Source organism: Crocodylus siamensis, chromosome 5 (assembly GCF_052110815.1).
Source record: "Crocodylus siamensis isolate JL-2025a chromosome 5, ASM5211081v1, whole genome shotgun sequence".
NCBI classification, from domain to species: Eukaryota; Metazoa; Chordata; order Crocodylia; family Crocodylidae; genus Crocodylus; species Crocodylus siamensis.
The window spans coordinates 118,447,633-118,464,985 of record NC_143399.1 but is presented as its reverse complement, the minus strand read 5'-3'; the positions used below and the strand labels follow the sequence as shown (position 1 = coordinate 118,464,985).

Here is a 17,353-nt window from a genome sequence, read left to right as displayed (position 1 = left end):
GGACCACTGCAGGGGTCTGACTGCTTTTCACCTTCTTATTGGTTCAATCTAAGCAGTTTATAAAAACCTGCATAGATTGAATCAATTCAGCCTTGGGCTTTTTGGCTGTCTGCCCCTAGCTTGGAAGTCCCTGTGGCAACAGCTGCACCAGTGCAAGCAGGGGGATAGACTGGAGAGAATTGTGGCTGAAAATCAGAACAAACTGAAACCAAAAATGAGTCCACTTCATCATACAGCTGTAGTCTTTGCTAACACTAAAGAAAAAGTCATCTCATTTGGTTTATTTGCAACTGGCAGGCATGGCGGTGGGATCATTTGCTTTTCTAGTCCCCGAGATTTTTTTCAATGCATGCTCCAATTACTACTACACATACAAGTTATTTAGAAAAAGAAAGTGATCCAGTCCAGGGATAGCTAGCAAGGACCTACTGTGCTTCAAACCTTGGAATATGCATTTGTAAGAGTGACAAATAAAGCTACTGCATGGCACCATAACCTTGGACAAGGAACCCCAGCCAAGGGCTTATAAAGTTCTTGGAAACGGAGTATCCAGTTTTCAAGCATGGTCTCTCCTAAATGGAATTTGCAAATTCTGCATGCATCTCCCCAGATTAATCTTTAGAATAAAAGACTATTAGTTTTAAGCAGAACAAATGCCAAATTATTGTTCAGATATAAGATGTGGGTAGTTAGTTTGAGAGCACATGGTACTTCCATTGAATAGGAAGAAGCCAAGTTCTGTGTACTACAGTAGGCAGCTATCAAGTGGTTAAGTGTCATGGTATCAGGACATTGAAATGTAAGGGATAGACTTTTTTTTTTAAAACCAAGACTATGCATCCCAGGTGCTTTAGAAAGAAGAAATAAATTCAGTTGCAACAAATTTGGAGAGGCAACTGCTTGTATTTTATTGATATACATTAGAAAGTTTTTTTCTTGACAACAAATGTACACCTATAAACTGCAGATACTGATCATTACACTGAGCAAGTGGTGCAGCATGCTTCTTGTGTTGCTAATAGATACTTGGATGTTTCTGTGCCACAATTCATCAGATAAATTGAAGAGATTGCCAGCTCCAGAGAGATCCAGCAGTAATTTATTACACTTGAAGTGCACCACTTTGCAGGCCAAAGCTTCTTGTTTTAGTGGCTCATTTCAGACAGAGAGAAGTAATGGCATTTAGGCAGTGCTAAATAAAGTTTTCTGTCTTGTACCTTTTCCTGTTGCAAGTCTAATAGTTTCAACATCCTGCCCTATACAGGACACCATAATAGTTTATTATATCACTGTCATATGTGCTACTTGTTCAAGTCTCTTCTCAGTGCCCTCATTTCTACTTGCTGTTCCAGCAAAGAGATCCAGTCCAGCTCCCACTGCCATTGGCAGGAAGTCAGCTGGGATCAAGTGATCCCAGCAAGAAAAATGTCCAGATGTTTTTTGACAGAGTCCAGAGTAGGTGCTTGCACCATCTCTGTGGGGAGTCTGTTCTAGACCCTGGACCCTCACACCGTAAAGAACTTTTTTCTCATGTCAGTCTGAATTGGCCTTCCTGGAGTTTATGGCCATTAGACCTTGTTATCCCTTGGGGAGCTCTGGTGAACAGCTGTTCTCCCAGGTCCTGATGTACCCCTCTTATGTAATTGTAGGCTGCTACCAAGTACCCCCCCCCCCAGCCTTCTCTTTTCCAGACTGAAGAGTCCTAAATCTCTCAGCCTTTCCTTGTATGGCCTGCCCTCCTGGCCTTGCATCATATGAGTGGCTCTCCTCTGGACTCTCTCAAACTTTTCCACATCCCTTCTGAAGTGGGGGGCCCAATACTGGACACAGTACTCCAGCTGCAGCCTTACCAAGGCTGAGTAAAGTGGGAGGATGACATCCCTGGTTTTGCTTGAGATGTGTCGGTGGATGCACACCAGGGTTCAGTTTGCTTTTCCAGCCACAGCATTGCATTGGTGACTCATTCATCTTGTGGTCATTCAGGATTCTTTCTACTGAGGTGCAGCACCTTACACTTCTCAACATTGAAGGCCATCCAGTTTTGGTCAGCCCACCTTGAGAGCAAGTCCAAGTCGGCCTGTATCCCCAACCTGTCCTGCCCCCATAATTTGGTGTCATCTGCAAACTTTGCCAGTTCGCATCTGATTCCCGATTGTTAATGAAGGTGTTAATGGAGTACTGGCCCAAGTACCAAGCCCTAAGGGTCTTCACTGGTCACCCTGCACAATGTAGATTTGTTCCTGTCAACTAGTACTCTTTCAGTCTGACCCCGTAGCCAGTTACCTAGGCATCGGACCATAAGATGATCAACACCACAGTTCCCCAGCTTAGCCATGAGGACATACATTAATTTGTTAATGAACATTGGTTCCTTATTGATCCTTTAGGTCACCATTACTAATCTGGCCCATTTCATGGGTAGCTCAAATTCTATATTAAATGTTGTGGGAGGGGTTGTGTTTTTTTTGGCATCAGTCCCTTTTGTCCTGTGGTCACATCAGAAGAAAAATCACAGTTGTCATTCATTTTTGGAGACTCAAAGACTTTAAGGCAGGCCCTTTGATTTAAATTGCATTGAAGGCATTAGAGCAATAAAAGCCTAAACCAGTTGAAGGTCAGGTCCTTGTAGACTAGGGGTGGGTAATATACAGCCATTCTATCCGGCACACAGGGTCCCTAAAGTATTTAGAAAATGAATATTCATCTACCCCTGGCTGCCTGTCAAAGATGACAGGATTCAGTGGCAGTAGGACCCAGGGGGAGCTGGTGGCAGGATTAGGAAGCCACAGTAACAAGGCTGGCCCTGGCAGAGGCTTCTGTCCTGGGACACTGGGGCTATTTGTGCCTCCCTGCACTGGAGGCAAACTCAGATAAGGGGGGAGGAGGGAGGCAGGGGAGGATTGTGGGCAATTGCCCCAGTCCTCAGGGTTGGGCCAGGCCAGCTTCTGTGGTCCTGATGCCGCAGCTGGGAAACACATGATGCTGGAGCAGCTGGTGGTGGAGGGGGAGAAAAAGAGTGGGAAAATGGCTGCAAAAGGCAGGGGGAAGGGGCAGCAAACAGGCACATGGAGCACAGCAACAGCTGGGTGGGAGTGCAGGGCCCATGCCGGTGCACTGGGGCTAGCACCGCTAGGGGGCCCAGGGTGGGGTGGCAGGAGCACAGGGCTCAGGCTGCCAGAGGCTCTATGGAACCAGGCTGCCTCCCCCCATCCCTGCTGGTGCAGCCCAGCCTGGCTCCACAGAGCTCCCGCTGCACTGGCAGGGGCCCCACACTCCAGCTGTTGCTGTGCTCCACAAACCCCTTCACTGCCACTTCCCTGCCTTCGCCTCCTGCTGCAGTCATTTCCCTGCTTTCCTGCTTATAGCTGCTGCCACTCCAGCACCATGTGGTTCTCAGCTGCAATGCTAGGGTTTCCCATTTCACAGCTCCTACCACTCTGCTTTCCTGTCCTGGGACACTCATTTTAAATTTTCACCGACGGGAACTGACATCCAAAATCCGCGACTGTGCCAGGCTGCAGGTCTCAGCAGGAAGTGGCTTGGCCCCAGCAGTTCTCAGCTGGATCAGTGAGGTGCTGGCTGGGCTTGTCCAGTTCCTGCTGCGTCCTGCGGTTTCAGCTGTGCAGCTGGCATGTGATGCCAGAGCAACGAGGCGGGGGAGTGGCAGTGAGTGGGAACATGGGGCCAGTGCCAGCTTGTTCAACGAGCTTTAGTTCAAGCGCCCGCACCGAGATTTTCAAGCAAGGAGATGCTGATACTCAAGACACAGAAGGCTGCTGGAGTGCAGCAAGATGCTCCAGCAGACTCAAGTCATTCAGTTGCCACGCTCCAGCCGACTCGATTAATTGAGTCTGCTCCAACATGCTGTAATTACATGTAATTACAGCATGTTGGAGCAGGCTCTGCACTCATGTACAGGCACCCTGTGTGCCCCGAGTACCAGTTGACTCTTCCTGCTCATTCATTCCTGTGTCCACCGTGGGAGGGGAGAGAAATAAAGCTAGCAAGAAGGCTGTCAGTCTAACTGAAACACTGCAAAAGGAGATGGGGCCACTCTATAGTGTCCCACATGGTAGTTGGCTCTTACTTATGTTTTAATTCCCCCATGCCTCAATTGACAAAGGCAATATTGTCCCATTTACCCATGCAAACTATCACTTCCTAGCTTGCTGCTTTGATCATAAATAACCCCCTATCTATTAATCTCTTCTCTGACTACTGCTTCTCTACTGCATCTAATGTAAGCTGCCTATCTTCATGCAACAGGGCATCTCTTGGGGCTGGGTCTCATGTTGGCCCACTCACCTGTCTCTACAGGGCAATCAGCCCAGTCTTTTCTGCCACAACTCTGTTGTTCCTATATACAGGTGGTACGTTCAGGAGACTGAACATTACTGCCCTGATGCTGGAGGTGCTATCTGCAGCTCTGACCTCCCCTACACCACAGCCCATGCCTCACAGATGGCATCCAGGTTAGTATTACTCCCAGTCTGAGACGGGAGCAAACTGAGTCCAAAGTTGGGCTCTACATACACACCACCTCCCCTTTTGCAGGAGGCTTCTTCCACTCCACCCCTCTCTCACTGAGGCCTCTGGCTTACTGCCCATTACCGGGCCATACTCCACTGCCCTACTTCTCCTTAAGTGGCCCCTCTCAGGCCATCAGGCTTTGCTACTCCCATACTGGCCTTACCACACAGGACCTTCAGCTCCTGCAAGGTCCCCTACTCCACATGGTCTGGCCTTATGCCAAATCCTGAGCTAATTCTGCCCCAAGCCCCTCACCAGGCACAGCTTCTCACAGGGCTGGCCCTTGCACTGTTTATTCCCATTCAACCTTACTCAGCACACCCCTTGGGCTGTCCTTCAGGCCTACTCCGACTTCAGCCATACTCAGCCCCCCCACATGCACAGCCCTTCCAGCCTACTCACACTTCAGCCCTACTCTGTGCGGGGCTTCCCAATACTCTCCACACTACCCCCTCTGGATTGGGGTCACTCATCCCTGCTGGGCTCAGGCACCCATGCATGGGCATGTCTGGCCCCCATTACCTCCCCAGCTGCCTCCAAAGCTACCCAAAGATGGGGGCTGGTGTTAAGGCACCCCTCCTCACCTTTCACCAGGAAGGTAACTGGCCTGATACTTCCTGGGCACTCGCACACCACCAGGCCACCCTTCCCTGGCATGGTGCAGTTTTAGGTCATGCCCAGGACTAAGAGCCTCCTGCAAGATGTTCCATGCAGTAGCTTAACCAGACAATATTTCTGCCTACCAGCAGTTAACTGCTCTGTTTATATAGGCAGCCAGTGTTTTAAAATGGCTGCCACAATCAAGCACCTGCTGGCTGCTTGATTCAACCCTTAAAGTGGCAGGCACTACTAGTGACCTGCCACTTCTCACTTTTGAAGCCTTTCAGAGCCCTTCTCCACCCTACCTCTCATCTCTCAATCAGTATTGAGAGATTGATGTCTGTTGTTGATCAGCTCAAGATGCCAGCCTCTTCATATATATATATTTATATATGAAGCAAAATGTCTGTCTGTCTGTCTGTCTATCTTATTTTTATGCCTTCCCCTGAGCTGCCTTCATATTTAGGAAATGAGAAGGCATATTCTTTTTCTCCTTCAGTTCCTTCCCTAGAACTGTCCTTTACCAGGACATTTAAAAAAAGTTTTTGCAGATTTTTGCAGACCGTGTTAGACTGCTGATGGGTTTAGACCAGAGGCGGGCAATTATTTGGGCCTGCAGGCCACATAGGCAGTTCTGGTGAGCTGCCCTGGGCCGGTTGCCACCACCCAGACCAACAGCTCAGAGTCCATGGGCCCTGTGGCTCCTCCTCACCGTTGCCAACAGTGCACAGCCCCAGTCCCAACCCTGGCCCAGCCTGTACCCGCTCTGGACTTGCCCTGGCCAGAGTGGACCAGGCAGAACTCACATGCATAGCCCCGACCCTGACCCACCCTGCACCTGCTCTGGACCACCCTTCCATGCAGAGCAGGTGCAGTGGCCAGACAGAAGCTGCTGCTCAGCGTGGGGAAAAGTGGTCCCTTGCCACTGTCAGGCCCTTTTTGCTGTAGCCACCCAGAGCCCACGCCTGGACTGCCCTGTGGCTCGTCTTTGCTGCTATCACCACTGTCTCCAGGCCACCCAGCAGGGCAGTAGTGGCAGTGCAGATGAGCTGCAGGGTAGCCTGGAGCTCTTGCTCAGGGCAGCTGCAGCAAGAAGGGCCCAGCAGCAGCGAGGGGGTGGGGCCACTCTCCTTTCATGCTGAGCAGCAGCTTCTGCCTAGCTGCTGCTGCTCTTGCCACTGCTCAGCATGGCAGGGGGGAGTCTGGAGGAGGCAGGGAGCAGACTGGGCTGTGCATGGAGGTTCTGGCTGGGGATAGTTCTGACCCTGTTTTTCATCCATTTAAAATCTCTGCTTTAGATTGGTGAGTTTGGAGGGATTTTAAAATTAGATACTGCATTTGGGAAAGAGGCCACAAATGTAGCCAGAATAAATTATGAAGGTTCTCTTAATGGTCCTGGAACTGAAAATTTGAACTGAAACATATTGAACATTTTCTTCCTATTTTTAGGATTGCCCATTATCAGGCAATTCTTGCATTTAATAAAATTGGCAAATTAAATAATTAACAATTTAATAGTTTAATTGGGCATAAGGAACATCTCAAAACAAAAGTAATACTAAGTTCTTTTCTCCCCCTTCTTCACTGAAAATAAAGACTTTCAAGTATCTCTCTTTAGTGGGAGAATATCCCATTCTAATTTATTCAAGCTGAAGATTTTTCTCTGATAACGTCACCTATATGCCTCATCTGTAAAGCAGATGCCATTTATTGGATTGAATTGCGCTCCCAGTGTAGTTCATGTTGACTTTCATGGAAGTAATACCGCTTTTAGATTTTTTGTAAAAAGAAACATTATTTATTGACTCAAAAATGAAGCTACTGACCATAGGGTGAAATAATTTCCAATATTTGCACTGGCTTTCTGGAAAGATTTGTTTAACTACAGGTCGTTAGCAACAAGTATTCTTGAAAAATGCTTAATTATGCTAAGTGCTAGAAAAGAAAAGCCTACAAAGTCACATTTTCATGTCCTGAACAGTTTGCAAAGCAAGAATTAGTGCCACATGAAAACTTGGGAAGATGAGATAAAATACATACAGTTGTATGTACCTGCCTTTTAGCATGTTCATGTGTGTGTTTATAGAGAGAGATAAAATAGATATTAATTATCCTTGCTGCCTCTAAACGTAGCCACCAGCAATTGCTATTGATTGTGTTGTGAAATCTTTGCAAGTTTGTTCCTGAAAAGGGATTTGAAGATGAAGGTGCCAACCTTAGGGATCATTCAGGGAGGGTATCTTATGTGTAAAAGGACATATTGAAGAAGGTGCTGAGATTACCTTTGTATTCTTTGTACTCTTAATCTTGTACATTGTGTGTGGGGAGTGGTTGGGGTACATTGTGCATGTGTGTGTATGGTGGGGGGGGTGTGTATGGTGTGTGTATGGGAGGGTTTATGAGGAGGTGTGGCTGTGTATGTGAGAGTGTGTAGGGTATGTTGGGAGGTGTGGATATGTGCATGTATGGAGGGGTTGTGGGGACACATGGGCAGGGTATAAGTATGGTTGTGGATGTGAGGGAGAGTGAGGGACTTTATCAATTTGAGCCATGGGATAAAATTCCTTTCTGACCCCAAATGTGGGGTTTGGTCTGAGTGGAGGAGAAAGACTTTAGACAAGAAACTCTGAGTTTTAGTCTCAGGAGTATTGGCACACCCCAACCTTGGCTGTAGGCAAAGTCCCCAGTTTGGCTTCAGGCAACACCCAATGCTTCTGAAGAAAGTGGGGGAAAAAACCTGATATGTGTATCAACAGGAGGGGGAAAATTCCTTCTTGGCCCTTTGCGGCAACCAGCAGTGTCCAGGAACATGGGAAATACCCCTAGGAGAACATAGGCATAGATAGAGCCTAAAATATGGGACTAGGTGTATAAGAAATCCTAAATAAGGGCAGCAAAATATGACGCATTTGGGAAATACAGAATGCATTTGGGATTTGTTTCTTAGGTGTAAATACATCTCTCTCTTTCTCGCATTTGAGCCATCTGTAGATTCACTGAAATTTCTTCATTAATAAAAGCAAGGGACCCTATATTTGTGAGGAATTTGGGTGTATTTTAGGACTAAAATTAATTATGTCCCTTAGAATGGAAGAATATCTATTTTTTTTCTCTTGTTTATTTTATTTATGGCTTTTAAATATTTTGCTGTTGGTTTTTAATGTGCATGAAACATGAACAAATTAATTATTTTTTAGGTGAATACTTCTGAAGAATATAATTTACTACTAACTTATTAGTAGTTTCCATCTGCTTTCTTTGTTCATGTTTGTGATTTGTTGAGTAAACGTTTCAACGGCATTTTTGTTCATGCTGTTACGAGGTTTTCTGCTGCCTACATAAGCATTTTGAGCTGTTCTTCAGCACCTTGAGGAAAAGCAGGAATAAGAATGAATTTTAGATTGCAGGATGACAGCCTGAAAAGATAAGGTAGATTATTGTCATCCTGGTGGGTGAGAGGGTTTTAGGTTTCCACATGCCTCTCTAGAAATAAAATGGAGAATCAACAGAAAATCAGAGTAACCCAGGGAAGAAGAACTGAAGATATAAATGAAAGATAGTGTCCATGACTAAATTGCTCTTGCTTTACATTTTTTATTTAAAATTTTAAATAAAATTTAATTTAAAAATATTTACAAATGATCATAAATTACAGACTCCTAAACCTGTCATTTATTTTTGTTGTTAATGTTGGGGGGGTTTTGGAGAGAAAGCCTACAGCCCTTACTATTGTGAGGTGGATTTTGGCTCATAATGTGATTAATGATTAGCAACTTCAATACTTCATCATGATCATCTCTCTCTGGTTTTCCTAACATTTGAATGAAAAGCTTGTTATAGTTAGTTGGAGTAATACAGGTTCTTTATCGATATTCTTAGCCCAATAGCAGACTAAGTATAGCTGGAACACAGTTATGATTTTTGTGCCATATAAATTATATGCTCCAGGTCAAATCAAGTACAGTACACTGATGTTAATTTATTTGTAGTTGAAGTGTCTGAGAAGATGTTCATTTACTGACATCCATCTAATCTCATTCAATCCAAGTATCATCTTACTGCAATTCTGAAAAGCCAGAACTAGTCCATGTTAATCATATCTTGACTGGTTGTTATGTTTTATTTCCTTCCTGAACTAATCAGAATATGATGCTGCCTGTAAAATTCATTATTACCAATTACAATATTTTTGGAAGGAAAGCATATTTCACTATAGCAGCATCCAAGTACGCTGTAGCACAATAACATCCATTGATAGAAAACAGTGTGCTGTTAACATGTATAAAAATTACTGAGTTCCAAATATTTAAGTAAATGAATGTTGGCATAGGGAAAAATATATGTGTGTATAAAACAGAGCATTATGTTTTCTGTGTCATTGATGTTGGTTTTGGGATACATGCTGAGTTAACCTCATTGAACTTTTCCCCAGGAATTGATGCGCTTACAATTGGCGGGTCATTATGCTGCTCCACCTGTGTAGTGTTAAGGTCAGTGTGTTTTTCTGATTATAAAAACCATCCATACCATTCCATTATAAATTCACTACCATTCATAATGGAATGTGCTATAGCTCAGAGCTAGTTGCAGATGCCCCCAGTGTAATGCAGCTCAAGCAATCTGAGATCCTTTTACAACTGAAGTGACAAGCTTCCATTTGAAGTAGCCTTGTTCTTAAAACATGTTAAGTAACTATCCAGTTGTTTTATTTTATAACATGCCCAGTACATTTTATTCAACCAAGCCATGGTAACCATTGCAAGATGATAAGGTGGTTGGTCCTAGGAGCAGGGGCAACTGTAAAATTGCAGTTGCTCACATTCATATTTAAAAATACAGTACAGACCACATCAGCCACTCACATTTTCTGAAATGATCAAGTTTTAACCTTGACTGGATTCAGAGTCATCAAAACACACAAAATCAGTCATCACAAAAGTCATAATATATACTTGATGTGAAACTTAGAAATACCATTGTCATCAACAAAGTAACAGAATCTGTGAGATAACAAGCATGCATACCCTACTGTTGCCAAGTACACCTTTCTGCACAGTTTGGATTATCCTAAATTGCAGTTGATTTGTAGAGGGATGGAGTGTGAAAGAAGTGTAGATTTTTGTGACTTGTTTGTTATTAACTTCATGTTTTTCTTTGCTGCTAAATCTAAAGAACAACACAGTCATCAAGAAAGTACAGATTTTGCAAACTGCTTTATATGTAACCAGGTCATTATGTTCTTCCATTTTATGGGGACCTGTCCATTGTGCATTAAATTTTGCAGTTTATGATCATAAAGGCTTTACACTGACTGCTTTGCTTAGGGGAAAATTTGTGGTTTGTTCTGTGTGTAATTTGCAGTGCTGTACTTACTGAGGAAATGTATGCAACCACTTGATGACTACACTTGGATCCACTTGGGATTTTTCTGCACTTATTGCACAGTGTTCACTGTTTCAGTTCCCCAGAGCTCTGAATGCAACAGGATTTCTAATACTCCTACAAAATAACACAAAAGCATGTCCTTTGTAATGCATACACATCACAGCATTCTTTGTTTGAAGGTGGTAAGAATGATAGTATGTATATTGTAGGAAGAAATCCTTCTGGCATTGTACACTAAAAGAATTAGAGCATTCTAAATGCTGAATCAAATAAGTATGTCTCCAGGTGTATTTAGTAATGCATTTCCACTGCATTCAGTATAGATGTACTTGGAAATAAACCACAAATTAGAAAATGAATGGAATACATAACACCCACAGTAGGTGAAATGTAATACATGTAGCAAACTGGGATTTGCTTGTGCAACATTTCCGGACAGTGGCAAAATTGGGAAGATATAATTAAGTTTAGGAAGAAAATATTTTATTTCAAGTGGAGAGAATCAGACTGGAGAGTTTCCTTAGTAACTCAGTATAAAAAAGTAATGGAATTGTCTTTTAAAGATGATACATAGTTTACTATATCATCATGCATTTGTAAGAGATTTTTTTTGAGTACCCATCTACAGTATTATCAAGTGTCAACAATACAGGCTGATAATACTAGGTTAAACTGCTGCTGGCCTACAGTGGATCAAAGCTAATAAAGGACAGCTTATCCCAGAATAAAACAGGGCAAAGTTAGCATAATTTGACTTCCAATTACCATGGTACAGGAGTGGACACAGGAAACAATTACTGCAGAGCAGCTGACATTTGGCAAGTTCTCTTCCCCGCACTCATTATAAATTGTTCATCTGTTCATACCTTTAGAAGGTGTCTTTAGAAGGGTAAAAACATGCATGTCATTCTGTGGCACGTTAACCAGGTATTGAAATACTTTGCAAAATAAATACAATACAATAATACATTATACCTTACAGCAGGTATCTGTATGGCCTGCAGCTGTGAAGAAATTACTGAAATATACAGTTCCCCCTTTCCTCCAGAGAGGAGGCTTTTACTTTTCTTTTGGGTTTTAACCAATAAAGATGACAATGTTCAGACCTTTCAAAATAGCTTTGCTGTTGATGATAAGGACCCAAATGCTTCTATTTTTAGACTTTTCATGAATCAGGGTTACTTGTACAATTTCGCAAAATGAAATTAAGAATTTGGCTCAGCTTCAGTCATTGGCCCGTATCTGGGAGTCAGAAATCCACCATTTTGATTTTAGAGAGAAGAGCCATTCTCCATTGTACAATACAGAAAAGCTGAGCTGAAAAAATTGTTGTTCACAGCTACTGCTGTTATTCACAACTGTACTTTTCCCCCTCTGTCCTTAGTCAGTGGCAGGACTAGCTCTGCAAAAGCCAAATTGACGTATAATTGATTTCTAGCTAGGAACAGAAAGGTGGTGGATCATACCTAGGTGAACAGAATGGTGCACTCCTCCCAGTGCACTGTCCTGGACTATTTGCATGAAAGGACAAAACTAGTAGTATGAAAATTTGCCAGCTATTAGAAAACCGAGTGCTCCAAACTCTTGAGAACTCCATTTCATCCAGCAGAGGGCAAAGCTCTAAATTCATACAAGCTTGATTTTAACAGATCCAGTTAGAGCAATTAGCAATTAATGGCAACTATTTGGTAGTATGAGCACTAAATTAAAATCTTTCTGGGCACTTTTATATGTGCTCCAGGGGTGGGGGTGGCACTTGAACTAGACTGGCTCTAAGATTCACTTTAATTAAAGCACTGCAGCATCACATGTGTCATTGTCTTTGTGCTTCAGAAAGGTAGCAGGGACACTTGAACTAAAGCTCATTTGACGAATTTTAGTTCAAGTTCCCCCGCCTCCATTTTGAGGTGTGCAGATGCTGATACGTGAGATGTAGGAGGCTGCAGGAGCAAGGTAATTACTGTGCTTCAGCAGACATAGTTAATTGAGTCTGCTGCGACACATTGTAATTACAGCACATCAGAGCCGGCTCTGTGCTCGTGTACTGGTACCGTCTATGTCTACCACTAAGCAAATAGACACCACTGCTCCCCTTTTACATTTTAGATTTATTTATTTCCTGACTAGTGTGATCACTGCTGTGACTACTGGTTGCAGTGATTTATTTAACCCTGCCTTATGAACCATTGTTATAAGTCAACTAATAAAGCAGACTCTAGGCAGCAATGACAGCCAGCATGTATTTGCAGTAAACTAAACTAAAAAAAAAGTCTAAGATAATTAGGTATTTGAGTCTGCATATTTGAGTCTGCTCATATATGCAAGCAAGAGAACAGTATAAAAATCTCTCCATTTAAAAAGAAAATGTAAAAGTTGATAAGTAATGACATTTTAGTTCCTATCATATCATTTACAAAATGTAAGCATTTAAAAGTGTACACGTGAGCTTACTATAAATCTCATAGGGCTGCTGTAAAAGCAAACACATTATTCATACCAAGCACTAGGACATTCTGATTGTACCTCTGAACCCTGAAGTACACACAGAGTTACCACCCTCCATTGTTACTGCTATGAGATAGCTGTGGTTTTGATGGATCTGCTGCTCATTACCTTCCAGGGCATTCAATCAATCAAAAAATGTCTTTGGAGTTTGCAACATGTTACAGGAACATCAGAATGGACTTTTATGGCTGGATGGGAGGTCCCTCTTTTACCACTTGCAAGGCAACTGTTACAGCTTCCTGGTGCCAGCAATGGGATTCAGAACTGACTGAAAAGGTTTATACTCAGAGAATATTCAAGAGTATGTGTGGGAATGACAAGTGGATATTACTATCCCCCCCCCCAAAAAAATCTGGCATTGCCAATTGAAGAACTTGTGTATTTCACTGTCAGACAAAATATTTATTCTATATAAATTATCTGTAGCTATTTATAGGTAGGGACATACTGAAATCACGATTTCACAGAAAATGTGAAACCTGGCATTGCCCATGACAGTGGGCAATGTCCATGAAGTCACCAAAAAAGAAAAAAAAAGAAAACTTGCTGAAAATAAAATGCCCTGGCTCCGCAGGGGCAACCAGCAGTCCTCACAGTGCTATGGCTTGGCCACAAAGCTCACGAGAGGGGGCAGGAGGGAGAAGGGGGACACTGGCACACAGGGAAGCCCAAGATAGCAGCCACCCTTGGTGCTTGTCGTTGATTGGCTGAGAGAGTTGCCTATCATGTGGTCTTACCCATCTCCACCAGTTAGCAGTAAGGGTTGGGGCTATATCACTGAGAGCCCTCGCAGCCAGTCAGTGGCAAGGGGTGGGTCTGTATGATGGACAGCCTTTGCAGTCAATTGGGTGAGGAGTAGGGCCACCAGGGTCCCTCAGCCAGTCAGAGACAGGGGGATTCCTGGCACAGTCAGCCCATGAAAATGGCAGCTGGCCCCTCGACCTCCCCACGAAATTGGCTAGCCACCTCCTCAAGTTGGATAGACCCCGATCTATAGGTACAAATTCTTTAGACTGGCACTTGCAGGTATAAAATGACTTATAGTTTAAATTTACAGTAACATTTATGGTTTTACAACTTTTCTAGATAAAAGAAAGAACATTTCTTAATCTTTTAAGAAAATCATAATTCTGGTCTCCATCAAGTGAGAAGATAGATTTTCTTTAAATCATACCTTATAAAATCTATTGCACTAGCCTCACAACATATGAAATTGTTAAGCCACATACTGTACATGTGAGCAAAACTGTATATATACTCTATAGAATAGTATGTGATTGTGTTGAGATACAAATGCATTAGTTTATAAAAATAGAATTTTTAATTAGGCAGTTTAGTACATGTAGAGATGATCCTTTTAATCCTAGGAGTTAGATATGGAAAACAGATTGACTGATATTTCTAATCCAGCTCTATGCCAGAATAGGATTTTTTCTGACCAAGTATTTAGGGCTCTGTGTATAAGAAAATTCACATATCCTTGTTGTTCTCAGTAAAAATGCCTCAGTCATTTTACAGTTATAGCCAATTCTCTTTATAAAGCATCAAGTCAGCGTACACTCATGCATGTGTCATAACTCAGAAACATTTATAGGTTAACATTCCTGCATATCAATAGAAAAAACATTTTGCAGCTCTCTTCCTTTGTTTTTAAAAAAGTATTCTGTGTACCATTACTTCCTTTTTGCTAATGGTATGATAAGTGAAGAGAAGTGACAAGAACTATGCTGCATGTGTGTTTGTGCGCACTTTCAAAGTTTGGGTGCCCTCAATCATATCATAGTAACATAGAGATGGAAAATAGCCAATAGGCCCATTGAAGTCCATGTATCTGCAAGTGGGACAGTGTTTAAGGGGATCCATTATTTCCTTTCTAAGGGCACTTGTATGTAAGCTGCACTTTTCTCAAAACCCTTTGACAAGGGCTGTCCATCTATACAAAGGGAGCTGTATGTCACAGGGATGGAAAGTTATAGGGAGGAGAGAGGGAGGAACAGGAAAGAACTGTGAACTAAAGGCCCCACACTTCTTTCTAGGTACAATAACAAGTGTAGCTTAAATATTAGTTTTAAATTTTACATTTTATATAAAATATAGCTTTCATCTAGTCATAATATATAGTGTTATTTTATTATGTATTATAGTTTTATATATTAAGAGAGAGATTAATTTATTTACTGTATGTACTCAGATTTAAGACACCCCCAATAGTTAGACTCTGTACATGGAAAGTTATAAATATGTTATTATTTTCTATGTATAGAATCTAATGAGTGGAAGGTCATCTTTAAATTCCTCCTCCACACTAGAGTGGTGGGGAAAGCACCAGTGCAGAGCAAAAGGCCAAACCCCTGCCCTTTGTTCCCTTGCCCTCCCAGCCTGCTCCCCCCCATCCCCCATGCTTGTGCTTGTCTGCCCTGCTGCCTGCCCTCTGCCACATGCCCCCCTGGTGCCTGCCTACCATGTGTGTGCCTGCCTCCCCTTCTCCCCCTACAGTCTGCCCCCCCTACTCCCTTCCCCTGCTGTGCCTGACCCCTGCTGCCTGCTTTCTTATGCCACCCCACCCTCTTTTACCTTCTGCTATGGACCTGCTCTGGCTCTGGGACGGTTGGCCACAGCAGCAGCCCCAGCTTAGCCCAGATAGGTAGAAGCAGCAGTAGCTCTCAGCAGTGCCAAGTTGGGGCTAGAGGGACTAGAGCTGGAGCACAAGGTAAGTGGGGAGGGACTAGCTGGAGGGGGTGGAAGCCTCCCTCCCCACATTCTCCTGGCTGTGAGCCCCCTCCCCTGCCAAACAAACCATCCTGGCCTGCAGGAAGCGGTGGCTCAGCTCCAGCTTCAGCCCTGAACCTGGGACCAAAGCTGGAGCTGAGCTACCACCTCCCCTGGGCTAGTACTCAAATCCAAGATGAGGCTGATGGGGATGGGAAGTTCTTCTCGTGGATTTGAGTAAGTATAGTCTATATGATATATGAAAAATGAGACTTTCTTTACTTCAGTTAGCTTAATTAGGTTTTCTTTTATGTGACCATAACACAAGTTTTAAATGTCTTGGTCCATAATTCATGAAGAAAATTATTTTTGTTGTCTCATGAGAGGGAAAAACAAAAATTGCATTTACTAGCAAACTAGTAATATGCCACAAATATTGCAAGGAAAATAAGAGTTTGTTTGCTTATTTTGTTTGTACATGACCTTTTCCCTGCACAAAGCAAAACAACATACCTTTTTTTTCCTGTAACTTCAAATTCTGCAAACAGGTAGACATAATAAATGCACTTGTATACATTGTTGTCCTGATTAAAGTAGTTAATTACTGTACCAAGACTAGGATTTCCCCCCCCATTCAGTATGGGGGGGACAAAAGCCCCTCATCTTGGATTTGAGCTCAGGCAGGGGCATCAGGGGAAAGGTGGCTACTGGGGCTCCAACGCCAGCTCTAGATCTGAGCCGGGATCAGGGCCAGAGTCAGAGCTGCAGCAGCTGCCTGTCCCCCCACCTCCTGCCCCTTCTGGCCTCTACCCAGCCACACAGCAGCATCCCAGGGCCAGAACTTCCATGTGCTCCCTGCCCCAGGAGGCAACGGAGCCAGAGCTGTGCCTGACGGCAAGCAGCACGGGGAAGGGAACAGAGGCTGCAGGAATGGGCAGAGGCTGTGGGAGGAGTTGCATGGCAGGGGCACAGGCACCGTGGGGCAGGCAGGCTGTAGGAGGACAAGTTGGAGTGGCAAGGGACAAGGAGTTTGCTTGACCCACATACCACATGCTTCCATGTCACTGCTTTCCCCGCTGTGGCAGTGGGGGGATGATTTTTAAGTGACCTTTCAGTAACTGGATTTTGTACACAGAAAATTATAACAAATTAATAAATAATTAGGCAGACAAGGTTCTTTGGATAAATTTGATATCTTTTATTAGGCAAACTCAAATAGTTGGAAAAATTCCTATTTGCAAGCTTTCAGGTATAAATCTCCTATGTCAGGCTGAGGAAGCATCTGTAGTTGGTGTGTGCTCTTCTTGGATGGAATGAATAATAATAAATAAATGAATTAGTAATAATAAATGAATGAATAGTAATAAATAAATAAACAATAGAACAAATAGTAATAAACAAATAATTGGGCAGTAGTCTTAAATCTGAAGTTGTCTTGGATTTGGGTACACATGGCACCAAAAAACCCCTCCTTTTCCCATTTACAAATGTTTGCAGGATCAAACCTGAATGCCTTTAATTCAAACAATCAACCCTTGGGGAGAAAAATTGCACAGATCAGGGAGTTGCAAAGTGTGGCCTATGGGTTCCTTTATGGTCCACCATGCAAGACTGCCCCCTTTAA

The 17,353-nt window shown here is 43.3% G+C and overlaps 1 protein-coding gene across 5 annotated transcripts in view; it reads left to right on the top strand.

Annotated features, from left to right (window-relative positions):
* HECW1 (HECT, C2 and WW domain containing E3 ubiquitin protein ligase 1) overlaps positions 1–17,353 on the top strand; it is a 406,215-nt gene that overhangs the window by 101,484 nt on the left and 287,378 nt on the right. For 2 of the 5 annotated variants that reach the window (XM_090050044.1, XM_090050045.1), the window contains one exon: positions 9,563–9,620. The exons of the other annotated variants lie outside the window; for them this stretch is intronic. In XM_090050044.1, the coding sequence (XP_089906170.1) occupies positions 9,594–9,620 (27 nt within the window). In that variant the 5' untranslated portion in view covers positions 9,563–9,593. The remainder of the gene's footprint in view (positions 1–9,562; positions 9,621–17,353) is intronic. 5 annotated transcript variants of the gene reach the window in all.